The 14,625-nt window shown below is 44.1% G+C and overlaps 1 protein-coding gene across 1 annotated transcript in view; it reads left to right on the forward strand.

Annotated features, from left to right (window-relative positions):
- MICAL3 (microtubule associated monooxygenase, calponin and LIM domain containing 3) overlaps positions 1 to 14,625 on the forward strand; it is a 108,883-nt gene that overhangs the window by 67,770 nt on the left and 26,488 nt on the right. Inside the window, 7 exon segments of the mRNA XM_009071417.1 lie at positions 2,990 to 3,127; positions 5,398 to 5,460; positions 8,569 to 8,673; positions 9,273 to 9,419; positions 9,803 to 9,894; positions 11,664 to 13,539; positions 14,425 to 14,519. Coding sequence (XP_009069665.1) covers positions 2,990 to 3,127; positions 5,398 to 5,460; positions 8,569 to 8,673; positions 9,273 to 9,419; positions 9,803 to 9,894; positions 11,664 to 13,539; positions 14,425 to 14,519 — 2,516 coding nt within the window.

The following is a 14,625-nucleotide window of genomic DNA, read 5'->3' on the forward strand; positions in this document are numbered from 1 at the left end:
GCAGGTCCCACATGAGAAGTTTCTGTGTTTTATTTAATTGCACTACAAGATAGCTCAAAACTGATTCAGTAGCTGCTGCTACCTTCATCTCCTGGGCCAAGTGCCATAAATCAGGTCTGTCATTGCCACTGGTTCTAGGAAAAGGATAAAGCTGGCAAGTACCTCAGGATACCTAGAAAGCCTGGACAGTTCACTCCTGTAATTTGTGTGAACAGTGACCCCCCAGGTATTTACCAGTTTCAGGTTGGTTCCACACACACAGACTCCTTGCACCTGTGCAGTGCATCAGACACACAGGACATGTGGGAAGCACTGCCCTTAGACTGCCTGTGCCAGCAAACCTGCTTTTTTTGTTGTCCTTTGTGAGTGTGTGTCCGTGGGGGGAGGAAACTAACCAAGCTACAGTAATCCCTCAAGATTTTTCAGATAGTTATCTAATGGTCATAGAATTAATTTGGCATTCAAATCTAACTGGTTGTGTCATTTTCCATCATGCATTCTCTTGCAGTTTGCTTTTGATGGTGGTTTTTTTCTGTAGCACTTGGTCCTAATGACTTGTTAAACCCTTATTCCCTCATTTTGGTTCTCTAGAGCCAGAATTCATAAGAACATCCAAGTGCCTTCCTGCATGTAAAAGAGCATATGCAGTTGTCAAACTGCATATTTTGCAGCTTAAGGTTGTAATAACTATAGCTTACCTTCTGACTTTTTTTAAAGAAAAAAAAGGAAGAAGTGTTAGATTTCTTCCTCCATTTAACTTTTCTGATGATGAGAATGAGAAGTCTTAGTAAGGTGGCTGAAGAGTGTATCTGAAGAAGCTCCCCCTGTTGCAGTTGTCTTTAGACCTGGCTCTAAAGGAGCTGATTTGTGGTTGGCTCCTCATTGCATTAAACACTGTGACTGCCTACAGCTAGTACAGTGCTGGTAGGTGGTGGAAAGGGAGGGGAGAGCTACCTTTCCAAATCTAAGTGCAATTACAGCTCCCTGCCAGGCTTAGCAGGCAGCCTTGAGGGAAACCTATGCCAGGTGTTGTTTGGCATCTCAAGCTTTTAGACCTTAAGGAAATGCTAGGGCTGCCTCCTAGCCAAGCAGCAATCCCTCGTGGCTCATTGTGCTGCTATCTATGCACTGGGAAAGGTGAGAAGGACTCATGTCCTAACCAGGACAGGCTCAGCCTCTATCCAGAGGCTTGTGGAGTAACTGAAGGTGTGTATGTTACAGTGGTCTAAATCCCAGAGAAACCTGTTTGAAAACACACAGATCACGTGGGACCTGCTCTTTCCAAGCCTTGCTGAGTGACTATGTCCTTCTCAGCCATTGCTGGCAAACCTAAACCCTTTAACACGAAATTCTGTGTGATGATGCAAATGCTAACTCTACTCATCCTGGGGCCTGCATGCAAGTGCTTCGGTACAGGGCGAGAGAAGCTCAGGTTCCTGTCCCTGCAGGGTGTCCAGTAGCTCTGGCAGCCCATGTGGTTGTGCTGATTGATACAAAAACTCTCTGATGAGGCGACGGAGACATAAAACAGCTAAATACTTGGCTAAATTGCAAATCCTGCTCTGCACTTGAGTTTGTGCCTCTGAACCCTTTTCCCCTTAATAACTATCTGCTGATTATGTCCTTCCTGCAGTTCCTTCTGCCTGTTTCTTGTGCAGTTTTACTGCCAAATCTCACACATAGTCATGCCTGAAATGGAAGTCCCAAACACTTTGTCATGTCTGGGAAAAGCATGGCCAGGAGAGAGGAACTTCATTAAAATGAAGCAGCAGGAAATAATGAGTGCAGGCTCTAAATGCTGCTAATGTGTCCTGTTTCCTTCAAACACTAATGCGCCATATGAAAGTCTAACTGCTTTTGAGATCCTAAACTGCCAAAACAGTGTTTTGCCCTACTCAGGGGTAATCCAGCTGCTGTGAAAATTGACTTCCTACTCTATAAAGTAAGTGAGCATTTTCCTTTCAACTGGAGATATTTGCTTTTGAAGACTATCCCTGTAGACAGTGAACAGGTGAACACCTGTCCCCTGTAGAATCAGTTGCTGTATAAATAAAACCTGTGTTACAGTCCCACAGCAGATAGCAATAGAGATGGGGACTGTGAATTAAATGCTCCCAAGGTGGGTGTTCTGCAGCAGTTAAACAAGTTGCTCATCAGTTGCTTTAGGTGCCCATTGTTCTCTTTGACATTCCATAAGTAGCTGAGCTTTGTGTGGGCAGGTAATTGAGGACTAGTGCAATTTCTGTTAAACAAAGTAATTTGTGTGACAGGAATTCCCTTCTGGGGAGGTTAGGGGGGCTGTTAAATCACAATCAAAATGCTGTTATTCTTTGGAAGAAAACCTCCTACCTACCCTTTGAACAAGTCAGTACAATAGAGCAGGAGCATACAAAGTGGTACTTTAAGTGCTAAAGTGTGTGCCCTTGTATGCATAGGCACATACACACACATGTGAAACAGCTCTGTCACGGAGTTTAACTCACAAAGAAGTGTGTATACAGCCTAGAGAGAAGTGCTTAGCCCAAAAAATCTTTTGCCTTGGTGCATCAAACTACAATTCAGATTGCCCCTTTTCTTTAACAGCAAGACGTGTTTGGCAATAATCATAATGAATAGGCTGAAGGAGCTGGAAATTTCTGCTACCACATACTTTTGGATACCCAGAGAACGTCTTTCATTTCAGCCAAGCTTCTTGCAATAGACATAATCTCCAATGATGTTTTCAATGGCATCCCTGTGCCTTTGGAATGGCGTTGTTGAGCTGTGATGGGGAGCGTGAGGAGCTGTCGGTGTATGCGTGCGCACACGATGCTGAGCTTTTTCTGTCTGTCTCACAAACTGACCTTAGCCAGTAATATTTTCTTTATTCTTTTCTTATTTCCTTTCCTATGATGTGTTACCTTTCCTTTCCACTGTTGTCCCATCTTTTCCTCCCTGTCCTTCATACACCCTGCCTACAACCTGGTATTCCATGCCCTCCTCCTGCTAGCTGGGAACCTTAGACTGCAGCAGATTGTAAATCCGGTTGATCCTCTGGAGATCCTGGCAGATGTGCACTGGACACACATCCGTGAAAGAGAGGAGGAGGAAAAAATGGTCTCGGCCTCAAAGTCCTCCACCTCCAGAGGTAATCTCCCCCAAGCCCCACACCATCAATCCTTGTATCACAGTTGCAGCTGTTTAACTCTGTTGCTCCTACACCCTTCAAGAGCAGTGACTTCAGCAGGGGCAGCAGTGAATGAAAGGAACTACTTTCAATTTACACTGAAATTGTCCTTGGTTAAACATTTTGCTTTTCAGGTCAGTGTCTATTTAAAAGTGCTGCTTTCTCAGCTCTGTGATGGTGTGACTTCTTCTGACCCGTTCATCTGCCTGCTTTGAGTCCATAGCACTTTTCCTCTCTACACACATGATTTGGTAGTGCTGGCAATCAGCCCTCCCTTACTGACTTTAGGGATGCTAATAGAAGCTTTCTTGTGCTGTTTGTGGCAGTGAGGACTCTACAACTCCTTAGGGAAAGCTACAGAGCTGTGTCGTGTAGCTACTACAGCAAAGATTGAACAGGGTCAGCTTCTGTATTGAGCATATTTCTCTGCTGTTGGTTTTCAAAATATCTAGCTGCACCTGGTATTAGCAGGAAATGATGGGGGTCAAAGGGCTTGCAAACCTCATCAGTAGGGGTTTGATTCCCTGTGTTTAAGGTTTCACAGTGTATCTGGTTTTTAATGTGAGGTGTGACCTTTGTGAGTCGACAGTTGCTTGAAGGAAAACTTTGGAGAGGGAAAATGCCCATATCCTAGATCTCATGTGAGCACCTTCCAGTAGTCCCTGCTGGCCTTATTCTAGACTATATCACTCTGTGCCTTAAGGTAAGTATGTCATAGGTGCTTTACCCATGCAGAAACCTAGGCTTAATAAAAGATCACCATGCAGTTGTTGAGGAGTGGTCTTCTCTCAGTCTGCAGCCACTGTGACAGAGTTGTAGAGGGACTAAGTATGCTGTGGGAAGGGGTGTCTTTTACAACAAATGTGAAAGTTAAAAGCCTGGAGCTTTACATCGTGTTACCTGATCATCTTCTATTCCAGATAATTCTCTCCTCTAACGATTCCAAATGTTCGGTGTGTGGTTTTTTTAATCTTGGTCCAGCTTGAGACACAGTTTCAGATCAGTTTGACTACACTTACAATTGCTGTTTTGAAGATTGTATTGGGATTTTCTGGTGTGAAATCTGCTCCCTACAAATAAGGGATGGGTGCTTTGCTTCCACTGCAACCACAGAAGTAGTCTCTGTTCAACTGTCTGTAACATTCAGTATTGCTAGAGTAGTTGTTTAAGGTTTAAAAAAAACTAAGTAAAAAATGCTAACACAGTTCCTTAAGCTTACAACAATTAAGCTTACTTATGCTTCTGCTTGAGGATATGTGCCACTCTAGTTTCCAAATGGCTTTTAATCTGTATTTTGTAACTCCTACTTACTGGTACAGTTGCCAGCAATAGATGATCCTTCCTTTTGTGGTCTTTCCAATTTCCTTTTGAAAGGGAGGCAATATTTCCCCTAAAACTGGGGCAAGCTAGGACACAATCCTGATTAATTGATTAACTGCTTCAATGACTTTGTCATGTAGTACAGGTGTGTGCAGGTGTATCAGTAGTTTGGGTTTTTAAAGGGCTCTTGCCAATATGTATTTCTGGATACATTGTAAGTTTTCAACTAGAGTTCAGCAGTCAAATTGTTCCTGGCTGAGCTGTACTCTGTGATATGAGGTGTTTGGAGAGCCTGTTGGTAGCAGCAGCAGTGATGAGGTTTGATGTGGAAGCCTGGGATGCCATGGCAGTGCACAGAAGTCCCTGATGATAGAGCAGCAGTGATGAGGTTTGATGTGGAAGCCTGGGATGCCATGGCAGTGCACAGAAGTCCCTGTTGGAAGAGCAGCAGTGGTGAGGTTTGATGTGGAAGCCTGGGATGCCATGGCAGTGCACAGAAGTGCCTCATTCTGCTTTGGGAGCTCTTCTGCTGGCCTTGGTGCCTGGGCAGTGCAGGTTCTCGGACGCCTGTTACAGCTACCTCTCCTTGCTCAGCTCTTCACTTAGTCTCCCTCCTCTGCAGAGTTTCAAGTGGAGCACAGTAGCAGCAGCCTCTGCTGGTCAGGTGTGGTGGTTTTCTCCCTGTGCCGTCTGTATTTCCTCTAACATTACAGATCCTAAGGGAAGATTAGGCCCCTGACACTTGTGCGTTGTCTCGATTCAATTCTCAAGCCTGGAATCAGCTGTTTAAAATTTCATCGGTTTCACTCCTATATTTGCTACTGAAAAATTTCCCTTTGTCACTCTTCTGTTGTAGACACTGACTGATGGTCTAATTTGCTTTCTTCCAATGTATTGTTTTTCAAATTCAGCGTCCGACCTTCCCTCCGTACGCCATGAGGCAGTACAGGCGTGGCTGGACACGGTCCCTGGAGGTAGTTTGGTGATGTTCTATGTATTCCAATGCACAATAACCCTGCCCGTCTCTTCTCCATGCCTTCAGCAGCTGAGCTGGTACTTTAACCCTGGAACTTCGGCCCTGTCGCTGCTGCATGAGTGGAGGTGGTGGGTGGGAGGAGGGAGTGTGCATGCTTTGCCTCGCTCAGGCAGCTCCTCCTGCATGCACCGACCTTCGTCGGAACCTTTCCCAGGGCAGGCCAAACACAGGCTGTCTCGGGGGCATAAAGGAGAAAGAGGAATCTAGTTGAGCACTTTGATTTGCTTTGTAAACTGAGGACTTGGACCAGTTGCTGTACTCCTAGCCCCTGGACTACAAGAACATGGGGCTTTCTTGCAGTTGAAAGATTAAGTGACACAGAGTGCTTAAATCAATGGCAGTTCTCTGTAGCAACTGCAAACTGTACTTACCTGGTGAAGAAAACAAGAAAGAAGAGTAAGGTTGAAGCTGGGATCTTTAGGAGGAGCGATGGCTGTTGTGTGTCCTTTGAGGTGGGATTCAGGTTATGCAGGAAAGCCTCAGGAATGCTGAGGGATGGTAGGGCTCAGCTGCTCTTTTTTGTGTGGTCCTCTAAGCTCTATTACAAAACTGATGAGTATGAAGATTGTGGGGCTAGAGTAAGGGAGTAAGTCTGTGTCAAGCTATGCAGGGATCTAAACCAGAGGAGTAGTTTGTGGCTGGGAGGTTGACGTACAGCTGAGTTGCTTTGGCACATCAGAATAGCTAGCTTGCCTATGAAACTTTGCTTCTGCTGCTGCTTTGGCAAGGCAGCAGCGTTCACACGTCGTCTGCACTGATGCAGCCTGCTCACAGCTCATACGATCCCAGTTTCTGGCTTCTGTAGTGTGTAGCTTCTGAGTAATTGTGTGACAGCTTTTGGCCTCTTGCTCCTTATCCTAACTGCATATGTGTATATGCACAGTGTGTGTATAATATAACCAGCCACCTGCAAGCTCTCCATGTCCCTCAAGATGGGATCCACCCTTGCACCAAGGTGTTACTTACCGATGCATCTGTAATCTTCCATTGAGTTTTGTGTACCAGCCTGTTTAAAACCTGATTTTATCCTCTCTCTCCAACAAAACCTCTGTGTGTCATGTCAGTTCACATTTTCTGGATCTGAAGATCCACATACACATGGTGGATTCAGATATTCCTAACATCAGAGTTAATGTTTTTGCAAGTTTTGATTCAGATTACTCATACTTGCTACTACCAGAAAACCATTTCATGACATTGTCATTTCCAAAGTAACATAAGCTACTGCATACCTAAGCAGCAATCAGACTGAGACACAGTTTGGGTTAGTTCAGTGGGTTTGTCAGTTCCCCTGTGGGCAGTCCAGCCTTTGCCATGGGATTCAGTCTCCTCTGCTCACCATGGGTAAAGGTTTGGATTTTATAAGCCTCTGACATAAGGGAATAGGCCAGCACATTATCACATGTGAGCAGAACTGCCTCTTCACAGTAACTGGCAGAAAATAAAGTAATCCATATATATGTCTGTCTTAATAGAGAAAAGGAGATTCTCAGAAAGGAAAATTCTCAGGTTGAAGGAAGAAGACAAACCACCCACTGAAGGCTATGTTTTGAAACAAGCAAAAACCTGTACTAGAGAAAGAGGAGAGGCTGCAAGACCTCAATTTTTAGGGAGAGTTAGTTTGTTTTTAAGATTGTCCTAGTTAGCAGTGCTATCACATCAATGATTCCAAGAGCCACATCGTCACTAGTGAGCAAACAGGCTCAGGGCCTAGACCCTGACTCAGGACAAAGTTGGCACACCATGGTCACTCCCACACAGCTTAACCCTTTTGCCATCCAGAATCAGGAGGCTGCCTTGGCACTGCCCTTCCCTGGGAACTGCCTGCTGCTCCCAAGGGTGACAGTGTGACACTGTGTGCATTGAGGGCTAGAGACCTGCACTGCTTAGCTTACTGATACAGGTGCAGCCAAGAGTGTTTTATCTCTTGTCATCATTATAGGACCATACCCTATGTGTTTGTTAGCAAACATGCACAGTAATACATGCTGACTGTGCAATAGGATATACAACAGAGTTAAATGTCTGCATGTTGTTGAGCATAAATTGATGATAACTCACTGCACACTTTTAAAATTCTAATTCATTGATGATGCTGTGGGGAAAAAAAAAAAACCCCTGGAAGTGCTTACTTTTTTTTTTTTTTAATATTTAAATTATGTTTTATGAATATGTTTAAGAAAATAACCCAAACCAACAAATTATCTATAGCACTAGAGATGGGATACGGTGTCATAAGGTTTAAGGAGTTTTTAAAAAAAGTATCATGTAATAATGAAATTTGATCCCCACACTTTGGTCTTGTCTCTCCTCCTTCAATTCAGTCCTGTCACAAGTAGTAATATCAGATGTCATAATTTTCAGAGTTATGAATTCAATAGTCTTTTCCTTATTTTGATGCAGCAAATCAGATTTTGACCTGTAACAGAAAAAAAGTTTCTAATATATCATTTTAATTCCTTAAAAGTACCTCAGTTAGTTTGTCCCCTAGTTCTTTGTACAGCATATCAGGTTTCTTGGACCTTGTTACCAAAGACTGCTATACCTGCACAGAGTTAAACAGCATCCCAACAGAGCAGTGGTCAGTCTCAGAGCTAGACTCTGTCCCTGACTTACACTCTCAAAGCCTGTTTCAATTGCAAGGTGAACAGTCATGGTGCATTGTGAGGTTTCACTTGTGACCTGTGGTGGTAACTATTCCGGTGTGGTAAAGAAAAGCTATAATCTTCCTGGAAGAACAGCAAACTTTAGTCTGGTTTGGTGTCCTCCCAGTCCCCTTCTTGTTTAAGTTTCCACAAGGCCTGTTGCTCAGAAAAGCCCTGGCTGCTTTCACTGCAAATGCCTTGGAGACTCCCCAAGGGCAGACATTCCTTGGTCAATTGGAGTCTGGATGTCTTTCCAGGTGACATATTTGGGGATTTCTTGTTTTGACAGTAATAATAAACATCTCCACTCTAAATTGTTGGTACAGTTCAATGTAGAACCTTTTCACTGTATAGTGTTTGTTTTCTTCTCTCTTCTTTCTCACTATTTGAATGTGTTCTAGCTCCATGTGAGGATAATGATGTGGAGGATGAGCTGGGCACAGAGCCTGCAGACACAGAAGGGCAGGCAGGTGAAGAGGGAGACACGGGTGCAGAGCTGGATGATGGTAGGGCACCGCTGTGCAGCTTTCAACCTGTTGTGTGAACAGAATTGTGGTGGCAGAAAATACTTTGCATGGGGGTACTTAAACCTGGTCTTGTTTTAAGTGATGGAGGAATTTGTTTCAAATAGTCAAGAGGGAGCCAGGAACAAGGGACAGGAAGAGGAGTAGCTTCATGCCATGGGTTGTAGAATAAATTTCTCTTGTCTTCTCACCATCTGCTAACTAAAAGCCTTGGTCTTGTGTCCGTATTCAGTACTGATCCTGAGGAATAACAGAGCTAGAAGCACATTTGTGAAAGGTCCACAATACTGTGCCAGAATCCTTCCCTTGGTATTGTAAAATTAACTCCATATGCCAGAAAACATTGAAAAATTTCCAGAAAGCTGATGAGGTAGGACAGGACTTCAGTTACTGATTTGGCTATTTGCACTAACCATCCAATCATTTACTGCTTAAATGACTAATTATCACACCATAAAAGGATCGAAACATTTAGGTGTTCAGGTTATGAAAGTGATTAGCACTCTGTAAATAAAGGATTATGTCCTGGTGGACTTGTATCCAAGTTCTCTTGTTTTTTTCCCTGCCCCATCCATGACCAGATGACATCCCATCCGATGCAGAGGCAGAGTTTCGCTTGCATCAAGGTGGCACGGAAGAGCCAGAACTAAAAGTCTCTGAAGATGAAGAAGATGAAGAAGAAGAAGAAGAAGAAGAACAAGAAGGTGCTTCTAGCAGTGTGGCAGAAGGTAATCACTTTCCCAACAGTGTTTGAATGATTCTAATTGCATTTGAGATAGTCATGTACATTCTCTTGGATTTGAGCCATCCTGCTCCTCTCAGTGTCAAGGTGTGTGCTTGCATTAACATTTTGGGAAGAGTACTCTGAATCCATTAATTATAGCTTCCTAAAGTGGGAGAGCCCAGCTAACTGCTTTTTCTTAAAGGGTTTTTACACTAAAAAGCTTGTACCATTTTGGACTTTTAAGGTTTTTTTTGTGAATATTCCAGATGTCGAATCTAGAATTCGTAAAAAGCTGAGAAATTTGTCACTACTTGTTGTGTAAACATAAAAAAAGATCAGAATATTAATGGTCTCCTGTGGTTTTGGACACATTTTTGCTTTCCCTAGAACCCTGCAAGCCATCCATCCCTGTCAAGCCACCGAGTGACACTGTTCTTCCTCTGTCTCCAGCTGCTAGTCCCAAAGCAAAACAAGCAGAGGTAAGAATGGGAGTCTTTGACATTTTCTACTTAGTACCTGTAGGTCAATAAAGCAGCTTGTTGAATAAGCTAATGAGGACTGACAGCAGTGGGCTTTCCTCCATTCCTGTCTCTAAATTTTATGTTGATCTTGAAATCTGATTGCACTCAGACTGAAAACATAATGCACAATCTTTCTTTCCTGTCTTCAGAGTGTGGTGGCTCTGTCACACGAGTTCCCACCACAAAGCCCCAGAAGAATTGTACAGGATATTTTCATTTCAGTGGGCAGGTAACAAGAGGTATCCATGAGGAGTGGGGGGAGCCATGAGTGAGGTGTTTCCTGTTCATCCTGGTCTGTCTGTCTTTTATGTACCAAAAGCAGATTCTATACAGTTGCAGTTCAGAATTACAATAGGAACCAAAGCAGTTCTTTATTCCAGAGCTCACCATAGTTCAACCTAAGGAAGTGAGGCCTGTCAGTGATGCACTGTCATGCTGTCAGCCCTGAGAGGCAGCTTGCAGGTGTACTGTGGTGTTTCCAGCTACTGGTGTGTGAGAGCTGAAAGTACACGAACCTTAAAATGTTCAGCTCAAATTTCTCTTTTTCAAGTGTCTGTTTTTAAGGAATCACTAAAAGTTTGTACTTTATCCTAGAGAGTTTTGGCATAAACCAGTGGACACATCTGATTTGCTGACAACATTCACTTTCTGTTAAAATTAAGAGGTTTTTCAGGGCCATTGATGATTCTGTTACACATAGTTACTGTTTATATCAGGACGATGCCTAAGTGCAGTTCTCAAGACCTGTCTGTTTCATATGTGTCACACAAACACACAATAGAGAGGTTCATGCTCTAATGGTCATGTGTCTGCATTCAAAAGAAAGCTGAGTTCTGGTATTATTCATCAAAAGATGCCATTGGAAGGACTAACACCAGAACTCAGCCAGAGGAGTTCGCTGCCAAAGGGTTCAATTGTAAAACAACCAATAGTGCTCTTGAGTAATGTGGCAATCTGGAGGTAGGAGATGAAAACCAAACTTTCACAGACCATTAAGGGGCAAGGGAGTTGCAGCCTCATTTATTCCTCACAGAGAAAGTGTGCCTTGCTTTAAGAAAACATGGTAGCAAACACTAGCCAGCAGAAAAGTGCTGTACGGTGAGAGCTGGAGAGACTTACATCAAATCTGTATGAGATAAGGGACCACCACAGTACACAGACTTGGAGATGTGAAGGGAGAGCAAGAAAAGATAGAAATGGATTTGTGGAATGTTAGTGTTTTTTCCTGCCAAAAATTAATTTTGCCTTGTTGCCATCTACCAAGAAGAGTTGATACAATGGGGAAGAAAAATGAACCGTGCCTGATTTTCAGAGCCTGCTAAAGGGATGCCATCTGTGGATTTTTTTGTGTTTTGATACTTGGATGGTTTCCTTTGTGCTAACTTTGTTAAAAACAAACAAAAAAAAAGGAACTGTACTCTGGTGTGCCTAGTGACTGTGAATATTTCCCTTCTCCCTAAAAAAAAAAGGAACTGTATTCTGGTGTGCCCAGTGACTGTGAATATTTCCCTTCTCCCTTTCCTGTAGGATGTAAAAGACCCCCTGGCCGACGTATGCCATGCAGTCAGATCTCCAGAGACACGCTTTTTTCCTGAGCCTTTTATTCTTGAAGAAGGACCAAAGGATGAAATTCCCAAAGACAGGAAGGTTAAGAGCCCTTTGGTGCCAGGAACTGTATTCTGGTGTGCCCAGTGACTGTGAATATTTCCCTTCTCCCTTTCCTGTAGGATGTAAAAGACCCCCTGGCCGACGTATGCCATGCAGTCAGATCTCCAGAGACACGCTTTTTTCCTGAGCCTTTTATTCTTGAAGAAGGACCAAAGGATGAAATTCCCAAAGACAGGAAGGTTAAGAGCCCTTTGGTGCCACCATCTCCAGTGTTATCCCAGCCAGTTGCATCACCAGAAGCCATTGCACCAGCATCACTAGCAGAGTCTCAGCCTGCAGCACCAACATTGGCATCATCCCCAACATCTGCTCAAACACCTATCTGTTCCCAGCCTTTGCCTTCTGCTGAAACATCCATTCCATCCCCATTGGAGCCTCCAGTATGTTTCCAACCTGTCCCAGCCTTAACATCTACTCCTTTAGCCAAACTGGTCCTCAGGGACCAGGATAATGAGGTGGAAAAACTGGGGAGCCCTACTACTGCAGAAGAAGCCCTGAAACGGAGTAGCCTTGTAGAAGAGTTCTGGATGAAGAGTGCTGAAATCCGGAGGAGCTTAGGGCTCACCCCAGTTGACAGAAACAAACGCTCAGAGACTAACTTTGCTGTGTCTGCTCTTGAGACAACTCCTCTGAAGACTTTTAATAGCAGGAATATTTCAGGGGATGAAAGGATTCATCCTGTGAAACCCCAGCCTGCCCCAAGAAGACAGGGGCTGTCCAAGTTAGAAAATGAGCAGATTTCTCTGCTCACTCCGAAGTCTCCGTCAGAAAAAGAGCTAAAGAATTCCGGTGAAGTAAGGGGAGATGTATCCAGCAGTTCTGGACTTGGCCTTCAGGAGAGCTCATCTAACATGAGAACTATGGCTAGCCAGAGCTTCAACACTTCTGACTCTACCATGCTTACTCCTCCATCGAGTCCACCACCACCACCTCCTCAGGATGAAGAACCAGCCACTTTGCGTAGAAAGAGGCATCAAGCACTCTGGCAGAATGAGGTTGAAGCCAGGTCACCTCCAACACCAGCATCAACACCTCCTGCTCCCCGACACCGTGAGCCACCCTCTGCTGCCAAAGAGCCAACCCAGGCCAAGAGAGAAGATGTGCGGAAGTCTTTCGCAGAGAGTGTGGATGAGATTCCATTTGCTGATGACGTAGAAGACACATACGATGACAGGACAGAGGACTCAAGCCTTCAGGAGAAGTTCTTTACGCCTCCTACCAGTAGACCAAGGCCAGAGAAACCAGTTCTTTTGCCCTTGGTCAAAGAAAATGGTGGTCCACCCTCAATGGAAGGAGGGGTTAACCAAAAGAAAAGACTGTTCCCTGAAATTTCTGTGGAGGCCAAGGAGCTTGCTGAAGAAAGAATGAGAGCCAGAGAGAAGTCTGTCAAGAGTCAAGCACTGCGTGATGCCATGGCTAAACAGCTGTGTAAGATGAAAGATATGGAGATGGCTGCAGCTCCTGCTACTGTGGCCACAAGGACACAAAAGGCATCTTCTATGCCCTTGAAGACCAAAGAGTTGTTTTATGACTCTCCAAAGCATTTGGCCTTGAAATTAGCAGAGGGATCCACACGAAAGCGTGATTCTGCCAGTGAGAAGTTTTTCACTCCTCCTGCTGATGTGGCTGGACCTGAAGGGTCTGTCAGCTCCTCAGAAGGCTCCAGTGGGAAGAGTAAGAAAAGAACTTCTCTTTTCTCCCCTCGTAAGAACAAAAAGGAGAAGAAATCCAAAAATGACAGCAGACTTTCTGACAAATCTAGTGGTGGGACAGAGGAATCAACAAAGCCTAGGTCATTATGGAAGTCTGTTTTCTCTGGGTATAAGAAAGACAAGAAGAAAAAGACTGATGACAAATCCTGCCCGAGTACTCCCTCAAGTAGTGCCACTGTGGATTCTGGCAAGCACAAAGCATCTCCACTGATTACAGCTGCAGGTATAACAGGTATGTGCCTCTGCATTGTGTACTTTTCCCACACCTAGGTATCATTCCAAGTAAGTTTGGCTTGCTTAGTCATTCAGCTCCTGTGCTGAATGCTGCTGCTCCCCAGTGTCAGACAGGCAGGTCGGGGCGAGTGCTAGGGGCTGGAATTGTATGTTTGCAGAGTGACAGAATTAGCTGATATCTACTGAAAGAGATGGATCCTTAACTAAAAGTCTGATTCTCGGTAGGTACAAGAGTACCTGCCAAGTATCTGTTTTCTGTCTTAGGCAGATTTGAGAAATAAGCACTATTTCTTGGAATTGTGACATTTCATCCCTATTTTAATTCTGATCCTCATCTTTGGGTGGTCTCATTTCTTTCTGCCTGTATCTGTGGAAGCTGAAGACTGCAGAGATGTGGTTATTCCTGTCTTCTAGGTGATGTGGCAGCTGTCTGCTGATCCATCAGCTAGGGACTTTGCAGCCTTATGTAAATCTTTCACGTGCCACCAGGTGCAGGCAGAGATGTTTAATGGCAGCATGGGAGAAGTTAGCTATAAATATGATTGAGAGCAAACGAGTGACATTTGTCTGGCTTTGTACAAATAGCCAAAATAGTGCCAGCTGCTGTATCTACCCTGAGAGCATTGATACAGTACAAAGAGAGAATCATGACTGTTATTTTAACCTAATATAGAAAGTGATGCTCTCTTAGAACAAAGCTCAAACTCATGGTGATCACTCTGTGGAGCAGTGCTGCTCTCGTCACCCTGAATCTCAGTGAAGCAACTGAGACTGGCATAAAAGGAATAAGTATTTTACAACTGAGTTCTGAAATGTTTACAGAAAGGATAGTTACCACTTCTCTAACTTCTCCTTTTTATTCCTGACTTCTCAGATTTACAGCTCCGACAACACCTGAGCTTCTCTGAGGACTCTGACCTCTCCAGCGACGATATTCTGGAACGCTCCTCCCAGAAATCCAAACGAGAGGTAGGCAGATGGGAAATGCATTTGAGATGGATCTAGCATCATGCAGGTCACAGACTCAACGAATCACATGAAAAGCTTGGGTGATTAATCTTCTTGTTTTTACTGT

The sequence above is a fragment of the Acanthisitta chloris genome, unplaced genomic scaffold (genome assembly GCF_000695815.1).
Source record: "Acanthisitta chloris isolate BGI_N310 unplaced genomic scaffold, ASM69581v1 scaffold16903, whole genome shotgun sequence".
NCBI classification, from domain to species: domain Eukaryota; kingdom Metazoa; phylum Chordata; class Aves; order Passeriformes; family Acanthisittidae; genus Acanthisitta; species Acanthisitta chloris.